Consider the following 14541-nt stretch of genomic DNA (forward strand, 5'->3'; position numbering starts at 1 on the left):
CCAGTTCAGGGCAACAACATTCAGGAAGGATAGGGACAAGATGGAAGGTGTCTAGAGAAAGGCCATCAAAATGGGTTGGAAAGTAAGAATCTCTCTGGGCAGCTGGGAATGCTTATCTTGGAGAAGGGATGGGTGACATCACAGCCACGTTGAAATATCTGAAAGGACGTCACATTGAGAAGAAAGGGACAAGCTTGTTTTCTGTTGTCTTTGAGACTAGGATACAATGGAGCAATGGGATCAAGCTTCAGGAAATGAGAGTCTACATTGGGAATAACCTCTTGATGGTCAAAGCTGTTCAGTGTTGGAATCTGTTGCTGCCTTGGAGTCCATTGGAGACTTCTTTCATGAAGGTCATTAAACAGAGGATGCATGGCCATCAGTTGAGAGTGTGTTGATTGCATGTTTCTCCATTGCAGAAGGAGGTTGGACTGGATGGCCCTTGGGATCCTTTCCAAGTTCTCCCTTCTTCCCATTTCTCATTGGGTTGGCTAAGGTTGAAGCCACAGGACACTCAGGTGCCTTTTTTTTGGCGATGGCAGAAACTGCAATGTGGTTATTTTGGGGATTCCTCATAGAATCATAGAATTCTAGAGTTGGAAGAGACCTCGTGGGTCATCCAGTCCAACCCCCTGCCAAGAAACAGGAATATCGCATTCAAATCACCCCTGACAGATGGTCATCCAGCCTCTGTTTAAGGAGTAGGTTGATCCTGAGGTCCCTAAGGTTTGGAGACCTTAGTGAGGCTCTGGAGAATATCACTCTCCCTTGGGTTTACTGGATTTTCCTTTAATGGGACTAGGGTTGGGGTTGGAATGGAAAATTACCAGCCAAAGTAAAAAGTTCAGACAAAGTGAAAAGTTCAGAAGGCATTGCCTAGTGACATGCAGGTGCAGGAAGGGGAAATAGTTGCTGAGAAAATACTGATAAGAACTGGCACCAAAGAGGAACAAAGGAAGAGATAAAGACAAGGGAGAGTTCAAATAAAATAACCTGTGCACATGCTCAAGACGTTGACTATAAAACAGAGTTGCATCTCAGTTCAGTGGCACTTTTCCTTTGTTTACCCGGCAGGGTGATTTGATCAAATAAACATGTTGAATGATCTTCTTGCTTCTGACTGGACAGAGAACCTGGAAGTTTTGGGTCACTTGGAAATAGTGGACATGCAGCATGTCCCAACACCTTCATGTCAATTTTTCTTCTATTTCTTTTTGCCCCAGAGTTTTCTTGTTGGAGACCAAAGCAGCTTGCAAAACAGAGAACGTCTACAACTATTTCTTGCAGGATCAGACTCTCCATCAGTAGTAGGGGACACATGAGGTTTGGCATGGTCCATGTCTTCCTATGAAAAGCAGGCACCCTTTGTCCACCCTGGCTCTCTCACGTACATAAGCAACCATTGGCTCCATTCATCCATTGTCTGCTCAACCATGTTTTTCAGCCAAGCAAACCCAGCCTTGCAGTCATCCATTCCTGACCCCCATTCATTCCCTTCTCCTTCCTCTCCCCATCTACCCTCCTGACCCTTGGCTTGAATTCAGGCATCCCTTTATGAACGGTCAATTCAGCTTGCCACCCAAGTGGTCTGCCCATTATTTGTAGGCCTTGTGCCACATGAAGAGAAAACAGGGGAGAGACAAAGACGTGGCAGAGAAAGAGCTGAGCTCCCTTACCTTCCTCTTGCTTTACACGATCCTGCATCCCAACATCCCTGCTTCTTGAAACTACGGACTCACCAAATCCCTCTGCAACTCTTCCCAGAAATAAGGCGACTCTGATGTGGTTGAATGAGCACAAGGCAACACTTGCCTCTGTTTCATATATCTGTATAACCCAAAGTATTTTTGTATTGTCGAAGGCTCAAGGTAAGACCTCACACCTCTGAGGATGCTTGCCATAGATGCAGGTGAAACGTCAGGAGAAATGCCTCTAGAACATGGCTCTATAGCTCGAAAAAACTCACAAGAACCTAGCTCAAGGTATATTTGCTTCTTGTCTGCATGGAGAAGTCACTTTCCCTTTTCTCCAAGGAGTCTTTATTGTGCTTTATGACCCTTTGCTTGAGAAGGGAGCACCATGAGGCCTGACACACAGGAATGACAGCCACCAATTTCTATCAAAGTGGGGTAACTTTCTTTTGTGAATCTACTCTTTTGTCTGAGATGTATTCCCTGCAACAATAAAAAGTATGTTTTTTTACCTTATTTGAGCCGCGGTGGCACAATGGGTTAAACCCTTGTGCTGACTGAACTGCTGACCTGAAGGTCAGTGGGTTTTAATCCACGAGACGTGGTGAGCTCCTGTCTGTCAGCTCTAGCTTCTCATGTGAGGACATGAGATAAGTTTCCTACAGGATGGTAGCACATCTGGGTGTCCCCAGGGCAACGTCTCTGCAGACAGACAATTCTTTCACACCAGAAGCGACTTGAAGTTTCTCAAGTCGTTTCTGACACGACAACCCCCACCCCCCCATTCAAACCTTACCATAGCATTTTGTGCATGTTCTCTCCTGCCTCCTACCAAAAGCTCATATATAGCCCTGGCTACGCTGCACACTATTCTACTATAGATACCAAATATTCCCATGCTCTGCAATGTAGGCGATGGCACACAATGTGCGCCTCAAAATCAGATAGTCTGAATCCCACACAAGGGTAGCAGGCAGCTGGCAATGCTCTGTGTGCACCACAGTCTCCTTGGGTTGAGATTTCAAACTATCCACATGGCAAATGCCCACTATTGTTTCCCCTCCCCACAGCCATAATTTGCAGAGGAAGAAGGCCTGTAGGATAGAGTAGGGACCACTCCAGGAAGAGAAGAAGACACTAATGTACAAAAACCAAAACAAACCATCTTTAATATCCCTAAAAACCTTAGGAAGTCCATTTTCGAGAAAGTCCTTTCCCAAGCTGCCATGCAGATATGTCCAGCCAAAGACAAGATGCTCAGAAGTTGTCCAGCAGCTCCACGATCCGCTTCTGCTCGCTCTCCCGGAATTCAGGGTTCTTCCCGTCCCCAATGTTCTCGGCATACTCTGCAAGGAAAGAAGGGGGAAAAGGAGTTAGGAGGGAAAAGGAAGGCAGCTCACGGTGTGGGGCAAAGACCTCCAAACTCCCAAGAGATGGAAGCAGCAAAGGAAAGGTAGTTGTAGGTTTTTTCGGGCTATATTATGGCCATGTTCTAGAGGCATTCTCTCCTGACGTTTCGCCTGCATCTATGGCAAGCATCCTCAGAGGTAGTGAGGTCTGTTGGAATTAGGAAAAAGGGTTTATATATCTGTGGAATGACCAGGATGGGGCAAAGGACTCTTGTCTGCCGGAGCTAGGTGTGAATGTTTCAACTGACCACCTTGATTAGCATTTAATGGCCTAACAGTGCCTGGAGCAATCTTTTGTTAAGAGGTGATTAGATGTCCTTGTTTGCTTCCTCTCTGTTGTTTTGCTGTTGGATCCAGAGCAGATGTCAAGGTGTGTAGCAATAACAGCAACAACAAAGTTGTTGGACCAGGTTGTGGACCAGGTTGTGGGGCAGTTGGTTGGTTGGGAGTCAGTTGCATTAAAATCACTACTGATCGAGAGGTCATGAGTTCGAAGCCAGTCCAGTCGGAGCTTCCGGCCATTTGTCTAGCTTGCTATCGACCTTTGCACCCCGAAAGACAGTTGCATCTGTCAAGTAGGAAATTTAGGTACCGCTTACACGGGGAGGCTAATTTAACTAATTTACAACTCCATAAAAAACTCTCCAGCAGCATGCAAAGAATGAGGAAGTACTTTATCGGTGTCACAAGTGTATGGTGAAGCGACAGCTCCCAGTGCCTGGAATTTTAAAAAAAGCATACCCTCATAAAGCTGCGAAGTTAAATAGCCTCTGTGTGTCTGTCTATATATGTTGTGTGCCTATGGCATTGAATGTTTCCCATGTATGTGTTAAGAATATGTGAGTGTTCATAGAATCATAGAATCATAGAATCAAAGAGTTGGAAGAGACCTCCTGGGCCATCCAGTCCAACCCCATTCTGCCAAGAAGCAGGAATATTGCATTCAAATCACCCCTGACAGATGGCCACCCAGCCTCTGTTTAAAAGCTTCCAAAGAAGGAGCCTCCACCACACTCCGGGGCAGAGAGTTCCACTGCTGAACGGCTCTCAGTCAGGAAGTTCTTCCTCATGTTCAGATGGAATCTCCTCTCTTGTAGTTTGAAGCCATTGTTCCATTGCGTCCTAGTCTCCAAGGAAGCAGAAAACAAGCTTGCTCCCTCCTCCTCCCTGTGGCTTCCTCTCACATATTTATACATGGCTATCATATCTCCTCTCAGCCTTCTCTTCTTCAGGCTAAACATGCCCAGTTCCCTAAGCCGCTCCTCATAGGGCTTGTTCTCCAGACCCTTGATCATTTTAGTCGCTCTCCTCTGGACACATTCCAGCTTGTCAATCTCTCTCTTGAATTGTGGTGCCCAGAATTGGACACAATATTCCAGGTGTGGTCTAACCAAAGCGGAATAGAGCATGGGGAGCATGACTTCCCTTGATTAATTGTGCTTTGTAGTTTTCAAAGTTAGTGATTATGTGTTTAGAGATGTAATACTTTGTAATGCAATGTTCCTAAGATTTTAATTCCTGTGTGGAAAGGGTTAAGTGTATCGTGGAGAAGGAGTCGTAAATCTCAGTGCGGAAAGTGTTGTAGAGTGCGCCATACGTCATTGCGTCACTGAGGAATGTGAGAGTGTGTTGGTTAGTGGATTGCAACGAACAGCTGAGCCATGTAGACGTTTTTTGTTTCTCGTTCTGTTTATTTGTTTATTTATTAATTAATTATTCGAACTTATATGCCGCCACTCCCCTGGGGCTCGGAGCGGCTTACAAGAACAGGCTAAAATCAAACACAATTTAAAAACAATTTAAAGCAATTTAAATTTAGTTTAGTTCTAGTGTAAATAGTTTTGTGTTAAATAAACTAAGTTTTTAGATAAGGAGATGTGTTTCAGTGCTTTGTGTGTGAGCTGAGATCATCGCCATTTCATAAACAGTATGTGTGCACTGTGATCTGCCCTGAGTCAGAAAATAAATACTGTAAACAAACAAACAAACAAACAAATAAGTATTGCTGATACTGTAGGAGATGCAATGATGATGGTGATGATGCCAGATGGAAAAAAGGAAAGCAAGCAACCAAGAAAGAAAGTCAGATAGACAGGCAACAGAAGAAAAATGCTCTCAACAAAGGAAGCCCCCAGGCAGTAAGAAGCCAGACCTTGAGAACTGCTAGGCCATCAAATGCTAACCAAGATGACCAATTGAAACATTCACACCTACCTCCAACAGACAAGAGTTCTTTCTCCCACCCTGGGCATTCCACTGGTATTTAAAGCAATTTTCCTAGTTTCCAACAGACCTCACAATCTGTGAGAATGCCTGCCAGAGATGTGGGTGAAACATCAGGAGAGAATGCTTCTAGAACATGGCCAAAAAAATTACTCTTCCTTTGATAGAGATCTTTGTCTACTTCTCTCTATTTCGTTGATGCAACTGGTAGAATAGAAGTACGTTATAATATTTTAAATATTTTATAACATCTTGATAGATGCAGGCGAGAAGAAGTCGACTGTGTTTGCAACGTCTTCAATGTCTTTTTATTTTATGTATTTTTAAGTGATTTTAACTATTTGTTTGAACAATTCTGTTTAACTCTATTTTCATGTTTGGATGTTGTGGGTTTTTAATTGGAGCTTGCACTGTTTTCGGAGTTGCTGGCCACTCTCAATCTCATTAAGAGAAGAAAGTAGAGCATATTATTATCATTATTACAGTATTTACACAAGTCTAATGCGCCATCGAATCTAATGAGCACCTCTATTTTCAAAACCCCGAAACACAAAAAAGTATTTACCAAATTACGCGACTCTAATGTGCAACCTAATTTTGGGAAGGTAATTTAGTCAAAAAAAGTGAGCATTAGCATAGAGTAAAAACAGTATTAGGCCAATTACACAACAATACATGGGAGTGCACAAATCTCAAAACTGCACAAAGCCCAACTCTGGAGTAATTTAGATCCTTGCTTAGATCCTTTACTCCACCTAGTTGGACAAAAAAGTATTTACCAAATTACGCGACTCTAATGTGCAACCTAATTTTGGGAAGGTAATTTAGTCAAAAAAAGTGAGCATTAGCATAGAGTAAAAACAGTATTAGGCCAATTACACAACAATACATGGGAGTGCACAAATCTCAAAACTGCACAAAGCCCAACTCTGGAGTAATTTAGATCCTTGCTTAGATCCTTTATTCCACCTAGTTGGACTATCTTAAACTCCTTTTAATTATCAGCTTGTAACAGTATAATACAACAACAACAACAACAACAACAACAACAACAACATCAACAACTGTGCACATACTATGAAAATCCCAGGTCCTTGGGAACAGCCTGATATCCAAACACAAATCCGAATTTAGACTGACAAGAGTTTTGGAGCACACGACTCCTGATTTATTTTATTTTATTTATTTACTGTATTTGTATACTGCCTTTCTCTGCCAATTGGCAACTCAAGGCGGCTTCCAACAAATCAGTATACATAAAACATAATATAGATAAAAAAAAACATTAAAAAGTATAAGACATCACAAAAGCAATAAAAGCAACACAGGGAAAAACAAAGTATGGATCGTCGATGTCACAATCCCAGGTGACAGCAGAATCGATGAGAAGCAACTGGAAAAGCTAACATGATATGAGGATTTAAAGATTGAACTGCAAATACTCTGGTACAAACCAGTAAAGGTGGTCCCAGTGGTGATCGGCACATTGGGTGCAGTGCCTAAAGACCTTGGCCTGGACTTAAAAACAATAGGCACTGACAAAATTACCACCCTACTTGGATCTGCCGATACATCACACAGTACTAGACACTTGGGAATGGTCCAACATTTGATTGAGTGCAAAAGCCAGCATAGTGATCTTGGTTGCTGTGAATTCATCTTATTGTGTATAGAATAATAATAATAATAATAATAATAATAATAATAATAATATTCTATACACAACAAGATGAGTTCATAATGAAGACAATAACTGGGAGCTTTTCAAAGCACAGCAGACAAAGAACCAGTGCAAGAAAACTGCACTACAAACCAGAGTTGACAGCTGGCAAAACAAAGCATTGCATGAGCAGTTCCTTGACAAAACTGAAGGAAAAGTTGACAGGGAGAAGACCTGGTTATGGCTCATGAAAAAGGAGACAGAAGAAGGCCTGATTCTTGCAGCCCAGGAGCAAGCCATCAGAACCAAGGCCATTAAGACCAGGATTGAAAAATGAGCCGATGACCCAAAATGCAGATTGTGCAAGGAAGCTGAGGAAACCATGGATCATATCCTCAGTTGCTGCAAGAAAATTGCACAAACGGACTACAAACAAAGGCACAACTCTGTGGCTCAGATGATTCACTGGAACTTATGTCACAAGGACCACCTGCCAGCAGTAAAGAATTGGTGGAAAATGAGGTTGTGGAAAATGAACACGCAAAAATCCCGTGGGACTTTCGAATCCAGACTGGCAAAGTTTTGGAACACAACAGGCCAGACATCATGAGTCTGGATTATTGATGTCGCCATTCCGGGTGACAGTCGCATTGAGGAAAAACAACAGGAAAAACTCAGCCGCTATCAAGACCTCAAAATCGATCTGCAAAGGCTTTGACGGCATAAACCAGTCCAGATGGTCCCAGTGGTCATTGGCGCACTGGGTGCCATGCCAAAAGATCTCAGCCGGCATTCGGAAACAATAAACATCGACAAAATCACAATCTGTCAACTGCAAAACACCACCTGACTTGGATCTGTGCGCATCATTCGAAAATACATCGCACAGTCCTAGACGCTTGGGAAGTTATCGACTTGTGATTTTGTGATACGAAATCCAGCATATAGATCTCGTTTGCTGTAACATACTGGGTTTTTGTGTCAGTAAAATAATAATAGTAATAGTAATAATAATAATAATAATTTATTTGTATCTTAAAAGGGGGGGAACACAGTGGTGGTGGGGGAACCAATGGGGAGGGATGACTAAGGGATTATTTTAGTATAGTTTTGGTTGCATTATTTTAGTATTTCTGCTTTTATTTGTCATCAAGAGGATTTAAGTTGCATATATATTAGGGCTGGGTAACCACGGAAAAATTTGTTTCTAAACTCGATTCGTTTTTAGGGGGTTTTTGCGTTTCATTTTTTAAAAGAATTCCGAAATTTTTCTTTAAAAAAGTTCGAAATATACGAAATTTCGTAAATTACGAAACAATTACGAAACAATTACAAATCTATTCGTTAATGGCAGACGCGATTGCACAATATGCAAAAAAAACCCCTCCAAATGGGACAGGGGGGACTTCTGAAGCTTCCCTCTCCCTCTGTTGTTGACTGTTGGTGTGATAAAACAAACAACAACTATAAAACTTGCACCAGACATACGGAAACAATTACGAAACAATTACGAAACAATTTGTTTCGATTTTTAATTGCTCCTACATGGCTCGATATCGGATCGTAAGCTAATTTAAATACGAATTAATAACGAATTACGAAATTAACGAACGAAACTGCCCAGCCCTAATATATATATATATATATATATATATATATATATATATAAAAGGTAAAGGTAGTCCCCTGACATTAAGTCCAGTCATGTCTGACTCTGGGGTGTGGTGCTCATCTCCATTTCTAAGCCAAAGAGCCAGCGTTGTCCGTAGACACCTCCAAGGTCATGTGGCCGGCATGACTGCATGGAGCGCCGTTACCTTCCCGCCGGAGCGGTACCTATTGATCTACTCACATTTGCATGTTTTCGAACTGCTAGGTTGGCAGAAGCTAGGGCTGACAGCGGAAGCTCACGCCGCTCCCCGGAATCGAACCTGCGACCTTTCGATCAACAAGCTCAGCAGCTCAGCGCTTTAACCCACTGCGCCACCGGGGGCTCCATATATATATATATATATATGGAAAATTCAATAAATATTAAGTAAAAAGGTCTTGGTGTTTTTGGAAGGGTCTAGATGCCCTTGGGCTGCTCCTCCCTCCCGAAAGTGTCTCCCTCTGCAAGTGCCAGGATGCCCCTCAGCCCAGTCCAAAAGCCCGTGGAGGCCCCCTCCTCTCCTCCCTTGTTTGCATCCAAAGAAGAAGACGAAGGAGCCACTCTGCTCCCTCCCCAGGGAGCCATCAGCTGCCAGGCTGCCAGAGAAACCGGGGAAATATGTAGGCCATAAAAATCAAGCTCAAACACAGGCTGGCAATTAGCATGCAAAGAAGGCAGGTGAGCGATGGGGGTGGGAGGGGGAGAGGGGGGAGGCAGGCAAGAGCCTTGCAGGCAAAAGGAGGGGGCACAAAGGCAAGCAAGCTCCAAATGGGGTCCCTGCAACATCTGCATCAGGGACTTGGATCACGGAATCATAGAATCCTAGAGTTGGAGGAGACCTCCTGGGCCATCATCCAGTCCAACCCCATTCTGCCAAGAAGCAGGAATATTGCATTCAAAGCACCCCTGACAGATGGCCATCCAGCCTCTGCTTCAAAACCTCCAAAGAAGGAGCCTCCACCCCACTCTGGGGCAGAGAGTTCCACTGCTGAACGGCTCTCACAGTCAGGAAGTTCTTCCTAATGTTCAGATAGAATCTCCTTTCAGATGGAATAGATGAAAACTGACCATGTTACAGAGCCCTGGGATTTGTAGTTTTGCAAGCTCTTCGGCCAAAGCGTTCTGGAGTCTCACCAAACCATGACTCCCAGGATAGCACTGATCCATGGTGGTCAAAGTGGGGCCAGCCTGCATTTGTTCTACAGCAGTGTTTCTCAACCTCTCTAATGCTGCAACCTCTTAATACAGTTCTTGAGGTTGTGGTGACCCCCAACCCTAAAATTATTGCTATTTCATCACTGTGATTTCCAACTGTTATGAATCATCAATATCTGGTTTGCAGGAAATGAATCGTAATGTAAATATCTGGTACGCAGGATGTATTTTCATTCACTGGTCCATATTTGGCACAAATACCCAATACGCCCAAATTTGAATACTGGTGGGGTTGGCGGGAGATTGATGTTGTCATTTGGGAGTTGTAGTTGCTGGGATTTATAGTTCATCTACAATCAAAGAGCATTCCGAACTCCACCAATGATGGAATCAAACCAAACTGGGCACACAGAACTCCTATGATCAACAGAAGGGTTTGGTGGGCATTGACCTTGAGTTTTGGAGTTGTAGTTCACCTACATCCTGAGAGCACTATGGATTCAAACAATGATGGATCTGGACCAAACTTGGCACGGATACTCAATATGCCCAAATGTGAACACTGGTGGAGTTTGTGGAAACAAACTGTGACATTTGGGTGTTGTAATTGCTGGGATTTATAGTTCACCTACAATCAAAGAGGTGACACAGAAGGTTAAAGCACTGAGCTGCTGAACTTGTTGACTGAAAGGTCCCAGGTTCAAATCCGGGGAGCGGAGTGAGCACCCGCTGTTAGCCCCAGCTTCTGCCAACCTAGCAGTTTGAAAACAAGCAAATGTGAGTAGATGAGTAAGTACCGCTCCGGCGGGAAGGTAACAGCGTTCCTTGCAGTAACGGCGCTCCTTGCCACATGACCTAGGAGGTGTCTACGGACAACGCTGGCTCTTCGGCTTAGAAATGGAGATAAGCATCACACCCCAGAGTCGCACACGACTGGCCTTAAATGTCAGGGGAAAATCTTTACCTTAACCTACAATCAAAGAGCATTCTGAAACCCACAAATGATAGAATTGGGCCAAATTTTCTTCACAGAACCCCCATGGTGAACATATAATCCTATGGTACCCCTCTCACGACCCCTCTGGAGGTCGTGACACACAGGTTGAGAAAGGCTGTTAGATCAGTGGTGTCCAATTTGCATCCCTCCAGGTGTTCTGAACTTGCTCTCCCAGAATTCCTGGCCATTAGACAAGCTAGGGCTTCTGGGAGTTGGAGCCCCACACACCTGGAGGGCCACCTCTCGTATAGATGCATTCCAACATTCTATGGGTCTAAGAAACAAGTGTGCATCAAGGGCTTGGGAAAGGTATTTTGGGTTAGCCTGGGCTTGGGTGAACTTTGTCCCTCCAGGTGTTTTGGACTTCAACTTCCACAATTCCTAACAGCCGGTAGGCTGTTAGGAATTGTGGGAGTTGAAGTCCAAAACACCTGGAGGGACAAAGTTTGCCCATGCATTGGCAAGCCTAATGAATGTGTTTTTTGCACTTTGTTATATTTTTGGTATTTGGCCAACCTAGATACACCTACATATATAACACATGGAAACGGAGTGTCGGACTCCCCTTCTCTGGAGGTCTTTAAATAAAGTCTAGATGGATATCTTCCAGGAGTGTTTGAGTAGTGCATTGCTGCATCCCTGAATGGTTGGTCTAGATGACCTCTGGAGGTCTTCCCACCCTAGGCCTCTGAAATTGTGCATTTCCATTCCCAGGGAGTTTCTTGAGGCCATTAGGGCTTCCCCCATTCCTGACTTTGAGGAGCTCACCTTTGATGATGTGCCGGACTATTTTGATGGAGCTTCCCCGCATGTTCAGTATCTGGTGGACCCTCTGGCGAATCTGGTCGGGGAAAAACAGCAGCACAACAACAAAAAAGGAGAGAGAGAGAATGAGGAGAGAGAAAAATGCAGGGTCACTCAAGTGGAAACAGAAACGGGGAAACGCTGTATTGCATCTTTCAGCGGCTTGGGATTTTCTGGCTGAATTAAACCTTGCAGGATGCTCTTTGCAGAAGGCTTCCAACAGGCAGGGGAGACGAGGAGCAGAAGGGTTCAAAGAAAGCACGGCATTCAGGGATGATTTTGCTCAGTGCAGCCAACATTCAGGCTCCTGGGAATGGCTGCAAATGAACAAGGCTCTGCGTTTCCACTGTGAGAGCAATCTGTGGCAGTAAGGTGAGATGGAATGAGCCCTGTTTCTGCCAGCTCTGATCTGCAACAGATGCACCACTCTGCCCAGTATCACTGATTGACAGCTGGTGATGATGGTGGAGGAGGAAGACGATGATGGAAAGAGGAAGAAAACTGGGATGTGCAACAGTCATCTGCACCCAGATCAGACAGAATAATAGAATCCTAGAGTTGGAAGAGACCTGGTGGGCCATCCAGTCCAACCCCACATGGCTGAGGACACAAAGACGTGGTAGGGCTGTGGAGGAAACCAGGAGAGCCCACAAAAACAACGTCCAAGGGGCCCAACTCTCACCTGTGGGATGCTGGCGTTGCAGATCTCCGCCATGATGTAGCAGATGAGCTGGAGGATGAAGAGACCGGCGTCCAGGCGGCGGAGATAGAACTCGTCCTCCATGTCGTCATCAATGATCTCCCCACGGCGCACCATGTCCTGGAAGAAGGGAAAGGAGGCTGAGAATGTGGGCCCCAGACCAGCTCCTTGGCTGGAGGCTCTTTCCAGGAATGCCCAGAGTCCTTGCAAGGGTGGAGGCTCGTGGTGCAGGGAGATCATGTAGGATCAACTAGCTGCAGCAACACATCCTGCCTTGGCCAGGAAGTGGGCCTAAGACATGAAAACTGAACATTGCAATGAAAAGCTCTGGAAAAAGGGAACAGGATAAAGCTTCACTCCCATTTTCTCTTGGGGTCAGGATTGTGCATGGAAGAGCCATGTAGTGGTTTGAGCACCGGACAATGACTGGAAAGCAGGGTTCGAATCCCCACTTGGCCATGGAAACCCATTGGGTGGCCTTGGGCGAGTCCCACTCTCTCAGCCTTCTAAAAATAACTCTTGTCTAAAAATGCAAGTGGTTTTTGCATATAACTAGGCCAGCTATTAAATAATAAGACTAAGAAGAATAAGAATCCAGAATTGAAAAGTCGGCAACAGATCCCAAATGTAGACTCTGCAAGGAAGTAGTTGAAATGAAAGATCCCATCCTCAGCTGCTGCAAGAAGATCGCACAGACAGACTCCAAGCAGAGGCACAACACCCTTGCTCAGATGATTCATTGGAACCTGTGCCACAAACACCATCTGCCGGCGACAAAGAACTGGTGGGATCACAAGCCAGAAAAAGTTACGGAGAATGAACACGTCAAACTCTTCTGGGACTTCCTAAATCAGACTGACAGAGTTTTGGAGCACAATATTCCTGACCTCACGATGGTGGAAAAAAACAAAGTATGGATTGTTGATGTTGCAATCCCAAGTCACAGCAGGATTGAAGAGAAACAACTGGAAAAGCTGACACGATATGAGGATTTAAAGAACTGCAAAGACTCTAGCGCAAACCAGTCAAGGTGGTCACAGTGGTGATCGGCATACTGGGTGCAGTGCCTCAAGACCTTGGCCTGCACTTAAACACAATTGGCGCTGACAAAATTACCATCTGACAGCTGCAAAAGGCCACCTTACTGGGATCTGCACACATTATTTGCAGATACATCACACAGTCCTAGACACTTGGAAAGGGTCCGACGTATGATCCAATACAACAGCCAGCAGAGTGATCTTGTCTGCTGTGGACTCATCTTGTTGTGTTTCAAATAATAATAATCCTTTAAACATGATTTGACTGTGACTCTGGAGACTTGGGTCCCAATCCCTGCTTAGCATGGAAACCCAGTGGACCTTGTCTGCTGCGGACTCATCTTGTTGTGTTAATAATAATAATAATAATAATAATAATAATAATAATAACAACAATTTGTTGTTCATTCGTTCAGTCGTCTCCGACTCTTCGTGACCTCATGGACCAGCCCATGCCAGAGCTCCCTGTCAGCCGTTACCACCCCCAGCTCCCTCAAGGTCAGTCCAGTCACTTCAAGGATGCCATCCATCCATCTTGCCCTTGGTCGGCCCCTCTTCCTTTTGCCTTCCACTTTCCCCAGCATAATTGTCTTCTCTAGGCTTTCCTGTCTCCTCATGATGTGGCCAAAGTACTTCAACTTTGTCTCTAGTCTCCTTCCCTCCAGTGAGCAGTCGGGCTTTATTTCCTGGAGGATGGACTGGTTGGATCTTCTCGCAGTCCAAGGCACTCTCAGCACTTTCCTCCAACACCACAGCTCAAAAGCATCTCTCTTCCTTCGCTCAGCCTTCCCTAAGGTCCAGCTCTCACATCCGTAGGTGACTACAGGGAATACCATGGCTTTGACTAGGCGGATCTTTGTTGTCAGTCTGATGTCTCTACTCTTTACTATTTTATCGAGACTGGACATTGCTCTTCTCCCAAGAAGTAAGCGTCTTCTGATTTCCTGGCTACAGTCTGCATCTGCAGTAATCTTTGCCCCTAGAAATACAAAGTCTGTCACGGCCTCCACGGTTTCTCCCTCTATTTTCCAGTTGTCAATCATTCTTGTTGCCATAATCTTGGTTTTTTTGACATTTAGCTGCAACCCGGCTTTTGCGCTTTCTTCTTTCACCTTGATTAGAAGGCTCCTCAGCTCCTCCTCGCTTTCAGCCATCAGGGTGGTGTCATCTGCATATCTGAGGTTGTGAATGTTTCTTCCAGCAATTTTCAC

At 44.6% G+C, this 14541-nt stretch overlaps 1 protein-coding gene across 1 annotated transcript in view; it reads right to left on the reverse strand.

Annotated features, from left to right (window-relative positions):
• Window positions 1-2834: 2834 nt before the first annotated feature.
• Window positions 2835-14541, reverse strand: part of CTNNBL1 (catenin beta like 1) — a 209361-nt gene continuing 197654 nt past the window's right edge. The window contains exons 14-16 of the mRNA XM_067468297.1: window positions 12273-12410; window positions 11555-11627; window positions 2835-3037 (exon numbers count right to left, since the gene is read on the reverse strand). Coding sequence (XP_067324398.1) covers window positions 2949-3037; window positions 11555-11627; window positions 12273-12410 — 300 coding nt within the window. The 3' untranslated portion in view covers window positions 2835-2948. The remainder of the gene's footprint in view (window positions 3038-11554; window positions 11628-12272; window positions 12411-14541) is intronic.

The sequence above is a fragment of the Anolis sagrei genome, chromosome 4 (assembly GCF_037176765.1).
Source record: "Anolis sagrei isolate rAnoSag1 chromosome 4, rAnoSag1.mat, whole genome shotgun sequence".
NCBI classification, from domain to species: domain Eukaryota; kingdom Metazoa; phylum Chordata; class Lepidosauria; order Squamata; family Dactyloidae; genus Anolis; species Anolis sagrei.